Genomic DNA, 15,485 nt, shown 5'->3' with positions numbered 1-15,485 from the left:
AGAATTTATAATATAACAGTTACATCCAGATGGAATATACATCATTCTGAACCTAAAGCCTAACACAAAATATTTTTTCAAAATTTTTCGAATTTTTGTACGGTTAGCCTTTGTGGAATCCTGGCCGAGATCCCTATGACCCCCTGCGTGGGCTATATCTTGGCCAATTTCCATCCGATTCTTGAGCGGAATACCTTAAACGATTTGTGGATCGATTCTCCACCAATCTGCACCAAAACCTAAGAACAAAATATTTTTTCGACTTTTCGTCACATTTTCTGGGCTATCCCCTTCAAAATGTGGAAAATGCATGGGGAGGACAGTTTGACCCCCTGCGAGGGCTATATCTTGGCCAATTTCCATCCGATTCTTGAGAGGAATACCTTAAACGATTTGTGGATCAATTCTCCACCAATCTGCATCAAAACCTAAGAACGAAATATTTTTTCGATTTTTCGTCACATTTTCTGTGCTATCCCCTTTAAAATGTGGAAAATGCATAGGGAGGACAGTTTGACCCCCTGCGAGGGCTATATCTTGGCCAATTTCCATCCGATTCTTGAGCGGAATACCTTAAACGATTTGTGGATCAATTCTCCACCAATCTGCATCAAAACCTAAGAACGAAATATTTTTTATATTTTTCGTCACATTTTCCGGGCTATCCCCTTTCAAATGGGGAAATGCATGGGGAGGACAATTTGACCCCCTGCGAGGGCTATATCTTGGCCAATTTGCATCCGATTCTCCACCGATTTGCATCAAAACCTAAGAACAAAATATTTTTTCGATTTTTCGTCACATTTTTTGGGCTACCCCTTTCAAATGGGGAAAGTGCATGGGGAGGACAATATGATCCCCTGCGAGAGCTATATCTTGGCCAATTTCCATCCGATTCTTGAGCGGAATATCTTAAACGATTTGTGGATCGATTCTCCACCAATCTGCATCAAAACCTAAGAACAAAATATTTTTTCGATTTTTCGTCACATTTTCTGGGCTATCCCCTTCAAAATGTGGAAAATGCATGGGGAGGACAGTTTGACCCCCTGCGAGGGCTATATCTTGGCCAATTTCCATCCGATTCTTGAGCGGAATACCTTAAACGATTTGTGGATCGATTCTTCACCGATCTGCATCAAAACCTAAGAAAAAAATATTTTTTCGATTTTTCGTCACATTTTCTGGGCTTTCCCCTTTCAAATGGGGAAAGTGCATGGGGAGGACAATTTGACCCCCTGCGAGGGCTATATCTTGGCCAATTTCCATCCGATTCTTGAGCGGAATACCTTAAACGATTTGTGGATCAATTCTCCACCAATCTGCATCAAAACCTAAGAACGAAATATTTTTTCGATTTTTCGTCACATTTTCTGTGCTATCCCCTTTAAAATGTGGAAAATGCATAGGGAGGACAGTTTGACCCCCTGCGAGGGCTATATCTTGGCCAATTTCCATCCGATTCTTGAGCGGAATACCTTAAACGATTTGTGGATCAATTCTCCACCAATCTGCATCAAAACCTAAGAACGAAATATTTTTTACATTTTTCGTCACATTTTCCGGGCTATCCCCTTTCAAATGGGGAAATGCATGGGGAGGACAATTTGACCCCCTGCGAGGGCTATATCTTGGCCAATTTGCATCCGATTCTCCACCGATTTGCATCAAAACCTAAGAACAAAATATTTTTTCGATTTTTCGTCACATTTTTTGGGCTACCCCTTTCAAATGGGGAAAGTGCATGGGGAGGACAATATGATCCCCTGCGAGAGCTATATCTTGGCCAATTTCCATCCGATTCTTGAGCGGAATATCTTAAACGATTTGTGGATCGATTCTCCACCAATCTGCATCAAAACCTAAGAACAAAATATTTTTTCGATTTTTCGTCACATTTTCTGGGCTATCCCCTTCAAAATGTGGAAAATGCATGGGGAGGACAGTTTGACCCCCTGCGAGGGCTATATCTTGGCCAATTTCCATCCGATTCTTGAGCGGAATACCTTAAACGATTTGTGGATCAATTCTCCACCAATCTGCATCAAAACCTAAGAACGAAATATGTTTTACATTTTTCGTCACATTTTCCGGGCTATCCCCTTTCAAATGGGGAAATGCATGGGGAGGACAATTTGACCCCCTGCGAGGGCTATATCTTGGCCAATTTGCATCCGATTCTCCACCGATTTGCATCAAAACCTAAGAACAAAATATTTTTTCGATTTTTCGTCACATTTTTTGGGCTACCCCTTTCAAATGGGGAAAGTGCATGGGGAGGACAATATGATCCCCTGCGAGAGCTATATCTTGGCCAATTTCCATCCGATTCTTGAGCGGAATATCTTAAACGATTTGTGGATCGATTCTCCACCAATCTGCATCAAAACCTAAGAACAAAATATTTTTTCGATTTTTCGTCACATTTTCTGGGCTATCCCCTTCAAAATGTGGAAAATGCATGGGGAGGACAGTTTGACCCCCTGCGAGGGCTATATCTTGGCCAATTTCCATCCGATTCTTGAGCGGAATACCTTAAACGATTTGTGGATCGATTCTTCACCGATCTGCATCAAAACCTAAGAACAAAATATTTTTTCGATTTTTCGTCACATTTTTTGGGCTACCCCTTTCAAATGGGGAAAGTGCATGGGGAGGACAATATGATCCCCTGCGAGAGCTATATCTTGGCCAATTTCCATCCGATTCTTGAGCGGAATATCTTAAACGATTTGTGGATCGATTCTCCACCAATCTGCATCAAAACCTAAGAACAAAATATTTTTTCGATTTTTCGTCACATTTTCTGGGCTTTCCCCTTTCAAATGGGGAAAGTGCATGGGGAGGACAATATGATCCCCTTCGAAGCCTATATCTTGGCCAATTTTTCTCAGATTCTTGAGCGGAATACCTTAAACGATTTGTGGATCGATTCTCCACGGATCTGCATCAAAACCTAAGAACAAAATATTTTTTCGATTTTTCGTCACATTTTCTGGGCTTATCCCCTTTCAAATGGGGAAAGTGCATGGGGAGGACAATATGATCCCCTTGGATTTGTCAGGATCCTCTTGTTAAAAAACCAGAAAAACCTTTTCACCTCCCTCCATATGTACGTTAATAAAAAAAACAAAAATCCAATCTTGTCTAAAGCAATCAAATATTTATTGTAAACTTTTCATTTGCATTTTATAATTATTTTTATTAGCTGTTCGTTACAGCTCTCTGTGTATCGTTAGCGTGTATATGTGTGTGCTTTAGTGTTCAATTTTTAAATGAAAATTAGTGCATGATTAGGCTTAAATGCTTTAGTGCTGACTTGCTTAAACAATAGCTTTATGCGTTTATTTGTGGTAATGGAAATATGAGATGATTAATTTCTTTTCACTAGCATGCAAATAGTATTTGTTAAGAAGTTTCTAATACTTTGTAGATCTGATAGAGAGAAGTAGTGATATTAAACATGCTAAAACTTATTCGTTTCTCTCCCGGTTACATTGAGCACATTTAAAATACTTTTACGTTAATTGTTGATTGCTAGAAAATGGTTAGATACTACTACAAGGATGTGTAGAGGCCGTGGAGTGAAGAAGTGTTGCTGCTTTTCAAGGATATTTACAAATTTTCGGTATTTGTATTTCAACATTTTTATTTACAGCTATTGAGATTGATTCGAGACGTGATTTCAAAAAGAATGCTACCGTTTTTTGGCTACCATATTGATTTGTTAGCTTTATTATTAGGTGTATTGTTAAAATTTCTTTTTTCAGGCTTGTCTGTGCTTTCTGTTCTCCATTTCGGTTTGTACTTGCTAACTGCGCATACAAGTTCTTCCTCCTCCACGATTTGGCAGTGAACCTGAGCTTTCATCTTTGTCTCGGTGATCGCACACTTTACTTACAATTTTTTTTATATAATTCACCCACAAAAAAATTTTTATTCGGGGATCTATACTTGCGGGTGATTAAATAAAGCACACACATTCAAATAAACTAGTTTTTTTCTTTCAAAACAACCAGAGTGTTCCATGGGGAATGTAGATCCCCTTTTCAAAAATGGAGCTAATCATAATTATATTTTAACTACACGGGCTTTTCCCTTACGATGGTTTTCAATTGAAATGCACCTTATAATTTGCGTTTGAGGACATTTCATATGTTTTTGTGTTTTATTTAAAAAATATTTTTTCATCACAAAATTGATGAAGTATTATGTGTCTCGATATTATACCATAAGCTTAGGGCTAACGATTTTTATGATGTTTATCATTTTGAAGGGTGACTTAAATTCGGTTAAACTTCAAATTAGTCAGCATAAGGATTTAAATTATATACTAAATATAACAGGAAAAAATAAACATGATTTTCGAATAGATATAAACAGAGATTTGCAAACAGAATTCTTTGTTCTTTGTGTTCAAAGCTATACTTAATGCTCTAGGTATTATTTGTTTATCTGAATATTATGTGTAGATCTGTTGAATGATTCCTTATATGAGGACTGGAGACTTAAAGCGTTTTTGCGCGATCCAAAAGATCGCTGATGAACTTCGATATGTCCGATTGCGGGCGTTTGCAGACTGATAATAATCTCTGAAAAAAACGAATTGAAATATGAGTATCATGGAGGTATAATATTAAGAATAAAACTCACAATAAGATGAGATCTTCTGATTTCGTCTGTGTCCATGTCCAGAATCTCGTCAATATCCACATCAATAGCCTCGCTCTGTAATTTTAATTCCATTGTAATTAATAAAAAATTAAGTTGATTAAAATATGAAGAAAAAACTTACTGGTGGATCAAAGAGCTTCTGGAGCTCATCGTACAGCCACATTTCGACGGCCAACCTTTTGCGGATCAGGCTCATCTGGTGTGATCCATACTTGGCCGTGAGGAACTTCTCCCGACGCTCCTTGACCTCTGCCCCCTTCTCATTGAAGTTGACCCGCAGGTTCGTCCGGTTGGGGGACCGCTCGCAGTCGTTCATCTGCTCCAGGCCGCACTGCATCTTTTCTGATTGGTTTAGCGGTACAAGCTATGAACGTTGAATGATCTTTAATTCGTCAATTAATTGGCGAGGTCTGCAATTGAGGAAAACAGTTGGGAAATTAAGTCGCTGGCAAAGTGGTTGGTATTGGTTGCGGTGTAATTAAATTAAAACTAATCGCCAACAAGCGCGTCAGCCATGTGCCAACTGTCAAGGCTGAACTTTCCAAAAGTGCGTCACACCCATTTCGCCCGCTCAAAGTGAGGCTCAGCTTCTTCTGTCCAAGATCCAAGACCCGTTTCTGGGCCCAGAGGCATTTTCAAATCCCACATCCGTGACTCACCACTGAATGGAGCCTCGTTTCTTTGCAGGCCCTGCGGCTGATTCATACATTCCATTATATGGATACCTACTCATTTATTCGTTTGTACATTTCTATCTATGTCCAGGAATTACGACGACATGCAAGCTAAACACTGAACAGGAATAATTGCTCACGTGTCACTCTGCTTTGTCCTATCACTGCTGATATATCTCCGCTCCCTCGACCTCTGTATGTTCTATATACTTATAAATATATATATACGTATGTTGGGCAGACATTTGGGCCGTTAACAGTTAATTAAATTAATGTGAAATGTATATGGACGTACCACTCTGATTTCTGACATTTAACTTTGGACGTGTTTACCCGCGAGGGATCTGATTTGAGTTATGTATTCGGTATCTAATATACGATGCATACTATGTAATTAAATCCGTCAGTTAGTTGGTTATAAATGGACACGTTGGCATGTCAGAGAGGGGAATATTAAGGTATTTAATATTCAAAATTAAAGTCTATACTTATTCTAACTTCAGAAACTCTTATTTTTTTCTAAATTTTTATTCAAAATTAATTTGAAAGCCTATATAGTACTACCTCCATTGAAACATAATTTCAAAGCCCGTCACTTGTGACATTTTTATTTTCACTCTTGACATTTTCATTGATATATCGATATGGAAATATTATTTATAAACGTATCCGATTCAAGTGACATTTTTTTGGCACTCTCCGTTCCAGAAAAAAACCGAAGTAGGAAAAACAAAGGTTAACCCCCGCCCAAATGTCAATGGCAACAGGGGCCCCTTGTACCTGGCACCGCGAAAAGCCCGTTAACACCTGTCCACCCCCCCGCTGACTTTCCTACCAACGCACATTTGTATCCTTGCTCCAGAAACACAGGACCCCCTCTATTCTCCGCCTCCTGGCGAAAAAACAATCTCCTGTGCAAACATACCAATCTGAACCTTGAATTTTCCAATTTCCCCAAAAAAGTTAACAAACTTGTTTCACTTTCGTTCTTGGTTTTGGGCTGCTCTAAATAGAAATTGAAATAGTTTTCGTTATTTTTTCTTTATTTTTGTTTGCTGACTATTTGGAGGATTTCGAAATTGCAGGCCATGTGGCAAGCGGAGCAGCAACAACTGCAACATACTCGTATATACCATGAGTTTTCCGCATTCGCCGCTAAAAATACAAAAAAAAAAAAAAAAACAATACTTTTGCCCCGCATTTTTCACACAACTGAATTTTCTAGCCCGTGCGAAATCTGATACCAGATTTAGTTAAGAACCATAAGCAATTATGAAACCGGCGTTTAACTTGTCACTTGCATGTCAAGCGGCCAGCTCTCTTGACTTCCTCGAGGGGCCGCCAACGAATCGTAGAGCGCAGAGATTTGTTTGGTCTTCCACACTCGCGTCATATGATCTGGCCTCTGGGGGAATCGGGAGTTATGTTCTTCACTCGACCCGCCAGCCAGTATGCCCTTCCTGGGGGCTTTGGCCCGGAAATTACCCTAAACGAAGTTAATTGTGTGGATCCGTTTGGCCTACTACTGCCACGGAGTGGAAGACACTCCTCGGGGCAAGCTGATGGGCTGGCGACATGATACCATTTAAGAAAAGTATTCGTGTGAAGTTAGGGATAGAATATACATCCTGAATACACTTTCCTAACTTAACAAATTTAAGAAACTGAACAATTAATGGTTTATGGATTCAATAATACATGTTTCTTTAATACTCTCCAGTTTTAATCTTTATTAACCTATATTTCCCTTCTCATTCAAAATATTTGTAAAATTTTCGAAATACCCAAAGTTAGGGTAATCTTCCTAAAGCAAAAGACAAAACAATTTCGTAAAAATTTCTCAACTCTTTGCCATGGATATTGTTTGTAAAAGTCAACGGTAATTGTGGGATCTAATAAATTATGTCGACTGCCGAGAAAGCTATCTAAGGAATTTCCACAGATTTTCCCAAAGACAACAAACAACACGAAAAACGAGAGCAAAAACTATTTGACCGTAGATTAAGGTGGGTGCTCCGAACATAAAGGAAAATTATGGTATACCTTTATTATTATTTCTTGCCACATCTAAAGTTGCGATTTTGCATAAATATTGTGTTGAAATGCCAACGGCGATGCGGTAACAACATGCAACATGTTGCATGTGCAACAGCTGGCAAGGTAACTGCGAATCAAATTGTATCAACAAAAGCCCAACACAGCTCCCCTTTCCCAGCCTACGCCCCTGCCAGGCAGCGTTGCAGAAACTTCCGGAATATATATAATTTGATTATTCGCATATGGTGGGGTCTACCCATACCTAAGTGTGTTCTTGTAAGCCATCAGTTAGAAAATTAGGGAGCCACTGGTCAGAAGGAACCATTAGACGTTCGGGTTGCATGGGAATGCAATTTTCGGAATAGTTTCATGAAATTTTAATGGCTTTCGTAGCGAAAGCTCTCGTTTCGAATTAAAAATGTAAATTGCTCTCAACTGCCCTTTCCACAAGCCACTCAAATGTCAACGATAAATATTTGAGCAATGTCTAGAGTCGAATGATATTTGGAAGTCCTTGGAAATTGATATTCCATCAAGTTATATCGGAAAAGCAACGACCCATTTGGCCCGACTTCCCGCTCCCCAAACACGTCAAATTGATTCATTGAACTCGATTTGGAGAGGAGGAAAAAAAAGAAACCGAAAATCATTTATCCATTAGATGCGGCTAATCAGATTTGTGTTGTATGTGTAACAAAAGTTCAATTAATAAACGTAAATTTGATGAGCCGTAAAATAAAGAGATAAAATCAAAGCCAGAATCAGATCGAGTTCGAGAAACAAAGGTCCCCCAATTTGTTCACCTTCGGCAGAGCCACAAATCGAATTTTAAAGATCCCCTCCAGCCTCTCCGGGTATCTGGGAATACATACATTTTCGGATAAATGCAAATCGAATGTGTCGCAATTGCCGCAGAGACATTTTACGACCCTGACGATTGGGGTGCCCGAATATGGATGCATCGCTTTTTGGACAGGCGCCAAATGGATTTCTGAGTGCAGGGTGCTCATGCTAATTCCAAGGCAATTATAGATTAATTATACATCTATGTTATGATTTAAATCACGCATATATGGTCTGCAGGTCTATAAAACACTTTGGACAACCACTTAAAATGGATCAAATTGAAATGGGTTTCTGAACGATTGCCAAGAGTGATGAAAAATGTCTTGGCAAGCTCTTCAAAATAACTTTTCTCATAATTTACTCATTTTTATGTGAATTTTATTTAGATATCGAGATGTATTCTAGATCTGGGCTAATGGTTCACACCCTACAGCGGAGATTTCGATTTCTTTTTGGTCACAGAAATTCATCCAAATTTACATTTATTTTTTAGAAAGAAAGAAAGATGTCGGAGAATAAAAATGATAAGAGAGGCCCGAAACCGAAAAACTAAGTTCATTAAGAGTCCGACCCAGACTAAGCATGGCATTAACCCATATACTTTGGTATAACCGAATATCTATGAATCTGGCTATTGACCATTTCTGAAGATTTCATTCAAACCAAAAAATTTTCACATACATGGAGGAAAAAGTGAAATGTGACGCTTTTATGGTAAAAGGCCTACGAACCGAAAACCCACAAAAGACCAAACGTTTGTTTATGCAAATGGTTTATGATTCGCGGGCCGTGACATCCCCAGAAACAGGCCCAAAATAACAAAACACAGAATAGAGAAAATTGATAATCAGAAAAAAAAGCTGGGAACCAGTTGTGGAAATTTTTCAATAGAAATAGTCTTAGGCCCGGAATTCATTGATATAAAAGACGAGCCGGACTTGGTGTCCGGACCATTATCTGATATCAGCTTGGCTACACTCCTATTAATTTATATTGTAAATATATTGTTTATTAATCACGTTATTCAATAGTCGGCTTATCAGCCAGACAAAACATCGACTCCGGGCTATAATAAATCGTTTTTTGAGTTACTGCCTCATTTAAATAAGCCGGGGCGTTACGTAAACAATCCTGATAACCAGCTGCCGCCACTGATTCATGCAAAATGCACATGAATTTCAAACAGACCATCTAATTAGTGTGTATATTTATTTTTTTTTGTATTTAAGCTTGGCACCTAGCACCTGATTGATTGACGAGATTTGATTCCATCTTATTTTTTAACAATCGCTTGTCACTTGATCCCTCTGAGGAGTTTGTTGGGCATTGATCGTTTGCTAATTTGTCAAGAATTTATTGTTACCCAATTTTAAGCAGCTTTTTGTGCTAAAGATCTGAAACGAAACATATAATTTGCCTAAAATACCAATTAATCATTAAATGTTAGTTAAGGTAGGTAAAATATAGAAGTTTAAAAAGGAAAAGCTTAAATAATTTGGAAAAAGAAGCCTTCGCATTTCATTTTTTCTTTGTTTATTTTAATTTCAATTAAGAGAAAAAACGTGCTGCAATATTAAAAAATTCGATGCGCGAATAAGAGTTTAATTATAAAGAAATCTGTTGAAAATATCTACAATCTAATTAAAGCAGAAACAATTGCTGAAATGGGGGAAAGCCTATCCAATTTGTGAGAACATTCTCATGTTGAGCAATCGTTTTATTTGGGAGGTAGGTGACTCATTTTTTTTGGGGAGAAGGTAACAGAAATATTTCTCATTTGCTGGACTTCGGCGTTATGCTTGTAATATTCAAAAGTTAATTTGGCTTATTGTTTATTCATTTTGGTCAGCCCCTTTTCAGGTTTCGTGTTTTTTTTTATGTGCCAAAAACGAAATGAGGTTACAGAGTCGGACAGGCCGAAAAATGACCAAATAAATTGCTTTGAGGGACAACCTTATGGATAAATAATTACAAGTGAAAACACCTACGATATCCACGAGAGTCAAGTAGCCAGGCTATTAGGTAGGCAGCCAAGTAGACAACCGGCCAAATCCGAGGTTGTTGACCCCGAAAGAGGGCGACTTGAACTCCCAGCCCAGAGATGGCCATCTCAAGTTCGGACTGCTTACTGGGCAATTGCCAAAAACCGTATTGTCATGGAAAAATGATACAAGGCAAAAAGTTTTCCTGCATAAATTACCTTTGGCAAATGTTTACGTACTTCGTCTGCGACTTCCCAGTATTCTAACCTTCGGTAAACTTTACTCCGGCGGCCTACTTGACACGGTTTTCAAAGCGCAGAACAGAAAAAAAAAATCAAAATGGCCAAATACAATGGACTAAACTGTTTTTCCAAACATCGTATTTGCTGGCTAATTTATTGTTTACGCAATGTTTTTGTCGTTCTTCTGGCTCTAAGCAAAAATTGCGTCATAAACTCTGAGAAACTGCTCGGCTAGGTATGAGGTATGAGTGAGTGATGGTCGCAAGTGGAATAAAAGTTTTTTAGTTTATAAATAGACCCCATTTTCTCATTGAGTCCATCTTATTGACCGACATTTTGCAAAGGCGGACGGGGATGTATTTATAGGTAAGTGGAAATATTTGGGAGATTTCACAAACTGTCCGGGAAAATCTTAAGAGTATGACTAAAATAGAGCTCAATGAAGATGTCACGCAATTAGGGGCATCTCATGTCTAAGTAGTGACTAAGAAAGTATTTCAAAAATCCCACGAAGGAAAAAACTTTAAGATATTCTAGGAAAAGTGTATTGCTTATCTGTTAATTTTTGTGTTAACTTATCTTTCCATTTCCTGTTGATGTTTGCTGGGAAATTGCTCAGATGTTTATATCAAGGATGTTGATTCAAAAGGCCGATAAACAAATAACAACAAACGAATTGGGGAAGTCCGAACACCAAAGAAATCGATATGTATTTTAAAAAGAAAGGGGGTTCTGGATGGGGGACTACTTTCAATTGCATGGAAAGCAGAGCCAGAGAGTAATCAACAAATATGTGTACTTGCATATTTATGTCTGGCTGCGTGTCAATATAGAATCGTCTATAAATAACAAAGGCACACTGATAAATCGACCAATAGAACCCGAGGGGAGCTACTAGGGGATGGGTGGCGCCCAAGTCCATCAGAAATCACGAGAATCGCACGCCAAATGCACAACAAATGGTGCTCCCCTTTCGCCTCCACCCCCGTGCGTGATTCGTTTTATATTTTTTTATGATTGCCTCGCACTGTACAGACTATATAACGGTGATCGGCACTGTAAATCGGATGCATGCTGGTGTATTCGAGTTCTCGGGCAGTGCCAAAGTCATAAAATCATAAAGAACACACAAGTAAACATTATTCTAGATAGCTACACAGCGAGAAATCGTTTAGGGAATATGCCTTCTTGAGTAACAATCTATGAAATATAATATTATTCAATGGAACATTTCCTTCAATGCGTCAATATACGTCTGGCAACTCAACTTTTTCTATTTCTAGGCAATCTATAGAAGATGCAAAGAGCTGCAAACATTGGCACAAAGACCTCCCTCTATCAATACCCTACACATCTGCACACACTGATATATAGGGCTATATAATTGTGTTTATAACTGTACACATTTATGGCTACAATCACATTACACATACGCCCTGTCAGCCCTGCTCATTGCCAGCTGTCGGCATTGGGTTAGAGGTCAATGATTCCAGAGTTCTTCCTTGTGTATCACAACTGTCTGAGGGCTAGCTTGATTTTCTGATTAGTGATAGAGAAATATATGACTTGATTTGAGCACAAAATGCATTTAATTATTTGAATTAATGCTTATTACCTCTCAAAATATAATCAGGGTTGTTGGATTTATTTATGTTTCCGCTTTGTACATTGAATGGGTTTTTAAAATCACTTTTAAGCTTTTAATTTCTCAATCAAATTCACACAATCATTCATCATCATTTAAATGTATTAGCCATAAATCATTCGAATTGACCGAAATGCAGTTCATTCAATTGAACACTCCCAGTATCCCAGTATGTGACTGGCAATTGATTCAAAAGCCTTAACCAGAAACCAGATATCTTTGTCTTCGGCTGCTACACATACGGGCCTTCCGTTACGTTTAATTTTTGAAAAGATATAATTCGGTGTTTCTCAAGATAGCATTTATGCCAGACACGTAGATGTCTGCCGGAAAAAAAAACGAAAAACCGGAGAATAACACAACCAAAATTGCTTATTAATCTTTTTGACGAAATCGTCAGAAAGAAACATCTGAGAAGTTACGTTTACGCTCCGTGATATTTTGGTTTCCGTTGAATTGGGATTGTTATTCTGTTTTTCGGTTATTTTTAGCTGGCCCAGGATGTTTGCAAATGCTGAGCGGTTTAATGTTTAGTTTTGGATTAAATTTATGGCCGTTTGGCATTTGCCGGGTTCAAGTTCATCTCGTGATCTATTCTGGCGAAGAGGTTTCTTGTCGAGCGACCTTCCTCCAGACAGACAATGCGCTAATCTCCAATCTGCCAGCTAAGCTCGGCGGTAAATAAATAAACACAGAACGCAGTATCTCGAAATTGATTTTCTGCCCTCTGCAGAGTCATGCCAAACAATGGAACTAAACGACTCAATAGTCTACACAAATTATGCCCCGAGGCCCGCAGTAACGTGTGTAATGAGATGACGATACATTCCAGATACTAACTGTATCTGAGTACGATGTATCTGTATCTTTAGTAGCTGGGCTGGTGCAACTACAGCATTGATATGCTTTCAGGCACCCTGTACTACAAATATCGATTCAGAGGAAAAGATAAAATCGCGAAAAAAGCAAAATATGTAAACATGTCAGAATCAAGCTTCTTGTGTCCAATACCCAATGTATCTTGTATCGGTATCTGTTGGCGTGTTTGTTTTCTTTTTTATGTGATTTTTTTGCTGGCTTGGCTTGGTGCAGTGATTAGACACAAATGGCAGCAAAATGTTATGACTGCAAATAAAACCAGGTTACAAAACGCAGCACCACCAGACACAACATAAAAGAAATTACAGCTGTCGACACACATCCCGGGAGCGTTAAAAAAGACAGCAATTGCATCCAATAATAAAAATTCTGTGGGCAGCGGAAGAGCGAGTCTGCTCCGATTGATAAAAAGTCAATTAAACTGAATTACATTCCAATGTTCCAACTGCAGCAAAACTCGAACAAAGGATTCTCATTTAGCCAAAAGTTTGGCTTGTTTGGCATTTAATTAAAAAAGTTTGGCTTAAACCAGTCGGTAATCAGTGCAGTCCAGTAGGGCACTTTAAGCACATAGTTTTCTGGCCAAAAGTTTGCATTTCATGTCCAGACAGAGAGCAATTAGTGAGCTAATACCCAACTCAACTTCATTTTTTTAATTGCTGATTAAACAATTTTTTATTCTGTTTAACCAACTCGGGTGTGTTCTAATATTGGCCATCTAATTCAAAGACATGGTAAGTTTTGTGTTTGATTTGTTGGCTAGAACACGAAATCCCCGTCTGGCCGAATGCTAATCGGAATTGAAGCGCGTCTTGCTGCCTCTGTTCTAGTGGCTCCCCTGGACCGGAGGGGCCACCCCTTTCCTGGGCCATGCACTGCCATCCATCCACTTGGGGAGTGGAAGCGTGAAGCGCAGTTGCGTTTTCGTTACGTTTGGCTGAGTGCGTACCCAGAAGCGGCGGCAACCGAACAGCGACGACGACCACCACCCTTCGCTGCCAATAAAAAGTTTCATATATGAAGTTGTAAAATAGGCGATATACTCGCGCAGATAAAATGAAAACGTAAACGAGCCAGCCAACCACTGCATAAAATTCCATAGCTCAACACGCACAGTTGTGTCGGCTGTTGGCTGCCAGTATCTGGCGGCGGTTTCGGCTTCTGTGCCGCAATGTCTGCGCTGCGGCTGGAAGTGGCAACCAGGTACCTGGTAATGGAATGGGGATGAGACCCAGTGCCAGGACAGGCTCAGAGAGTCTGATAGTGGGTTGGGAACTGGACAGGTGGCTGCAGCCGCTGCCACTGCTGTTGCAAGCACGCTTCTTCTGGAAGCCAATCGACCCGATCGACTGGCCAGTGGCCACTCAACTGGGCAGACTTGAAAGCCCAGACTGGAAAAAAATGAAATAGAAGACTAGAACTATTTTCCGGTACAAAACAAAAAAAACTGTTGTCATCACTTAATTTAATAATATATTGGTGGATTTATTATATAACTTTTATAAGCAACTATGACTAAGAATTCTTAAAATATTCTGAAACTTTTCTATGAAAAATTCTAGTATAACTTAATATTTTTTCCAAATGATTTGAAATCTTTCAAAATGTATCTTTAAATTCTAATAAACATTTACTTTTGGCTAGATTCCAGCGATGGATTCGTTTCGGTTTAACTGTATTTGGTTTTTATTGCCGTTTCTAGTTCTCAACAGAAAATTTCACTAGCCAGAGATTTTCTTTCTTTTTGGTTAATATAATTTTCTTTTTTTTTATGATTTTTTGTTGTTGTTTAGTTTGCTGTGGCTGGTGCCGCTTTAGGATTTTCCACTTTCCGCTGCCGCTGCGACTTTCTGCTCAATGAGATTTTCATTTGCACGAGAGCACAATGAGGGCGAACCGTGGAGCAGCAAACAAAATGCAGACAAACACACAGATACACACACACACAAACTACGGCACAGGGGCAAGCGGTTTGTTTTAACTGTTTGTTTATCAGCGGCGGAGATTCTTCCGAGTCGGACTCTGGATTCTGGCCTGCCTTGGGGCTTGAGAAGCGAAGCACACGCGTAACCGGTGAGCACCAAAGATAGACTGAACTCACGGTCGGAAAAGTATCTGCCGGATACACACCACTGTTAGCCAGAGCCGGCAGCCTAACAGCGCCAGAGAGCAGGCCCCGCTCTGTTAACGGTACTCTGTTAACTTTTGGGGGGCTGTGCGCGTTGATGTGGCCGCTGATTTGTGGAGCTGTGGGGATACGGTGGTGCGATTAATGACCAAGCGGTCCACCGCCCAGCATGTTGAGCTTCGATGCCTTCGGATAAGCCCGCGTTGCGATCTCTGGATTTATTGACTTGCCAATCGTCTTTGGCTACACACGTCGATTGTTATATCATAAACTTTTATTTATAGTGTCAGGCTACCTTTTCTCCATAGAAGGTCTATAAGATAGAGTCTCGGAAAGTCATGCCTCAATAAAAGTCTATTTTATAGATTTTTTCATGCA

The 15,485-nt window shown here is 39.3% G+C and overlaps 1 protein-coding gene across 1 annotated transcript; it reads right to left on the bottom strand.

Moving 5' to 3' along the window:
* Positions 1-3,141: 3,141 nt before the first annotated feature.
* Positions 3,142-15,089, bottom strand: LOC6496897 (protein phosphatase 1 regulatory subunit 14B). The gene is made up of 4 exons (XM_001963153.4): positions 14,614-15,089; positions 4,796-5,084; positions 4,654-4,728; positions 3,142-4,592 (listed from the first exon to the last, which is right to left on the bottom strand). Exons 2-4 carry the CDS (start codon positions 5,009-5,011, stop codon positions 4,509-4,511), a joined length of 375 nt encoding a protein of 124 aa, XP_001963189.1. The 5' UTR covers positions 5,012-5,084; positions 14,614-15,089; the 3' UTR covers positions 3,142-4,508.
* Positions 15,090-15,485: the final 396 nt, after the last annotated feature.

The sequence above is a fragment of the Drosophila ananassae genome, chromosome 3R (assembly GCF_017639315.1).
Source record: "Drosophila ananassae strain 14024-0371.13 chromosome 3R, ASM1763931v2, whole genome shotgun sequence".
Lineage (NCBI taxonomy): Eukaryota > Metazoa > Arthropoda > Insecta > Diptera > Drosophilidae > Drosophila > Drosophila ananassae.
The sequence above is the reverse complement of the archived record's forward strand: the minus strand, read 5'-3'. Positions and strand labels throughout refer to the sequence as shown.

Excerpts from the sequence above, each read along its gene's own strand:
- LOC6496897 (XM_001963153.4), bottom strand. The coding sequence starts at position 5,011 with ATGCAGTGCGGCCTGGAGCAGATGAACGACTGCGAGCGGTCCCCCAAC. Across the intron at positions 4,729-4,795 it reads AGAAGCTCTTTGATCCACCA|AGCGAGGCTATTGATGTGGA; the intron begins GTAAGTTTTTTC and ends TTAAAATTACAG. Across the intron at positions 4,593-4,653 it reads TCAGAAGATCTCATCTTATT|AGATTATTATCAGTCTGCAA; the intron begins GTGAGTTTTATT and ends CGTTTTTTTCAG.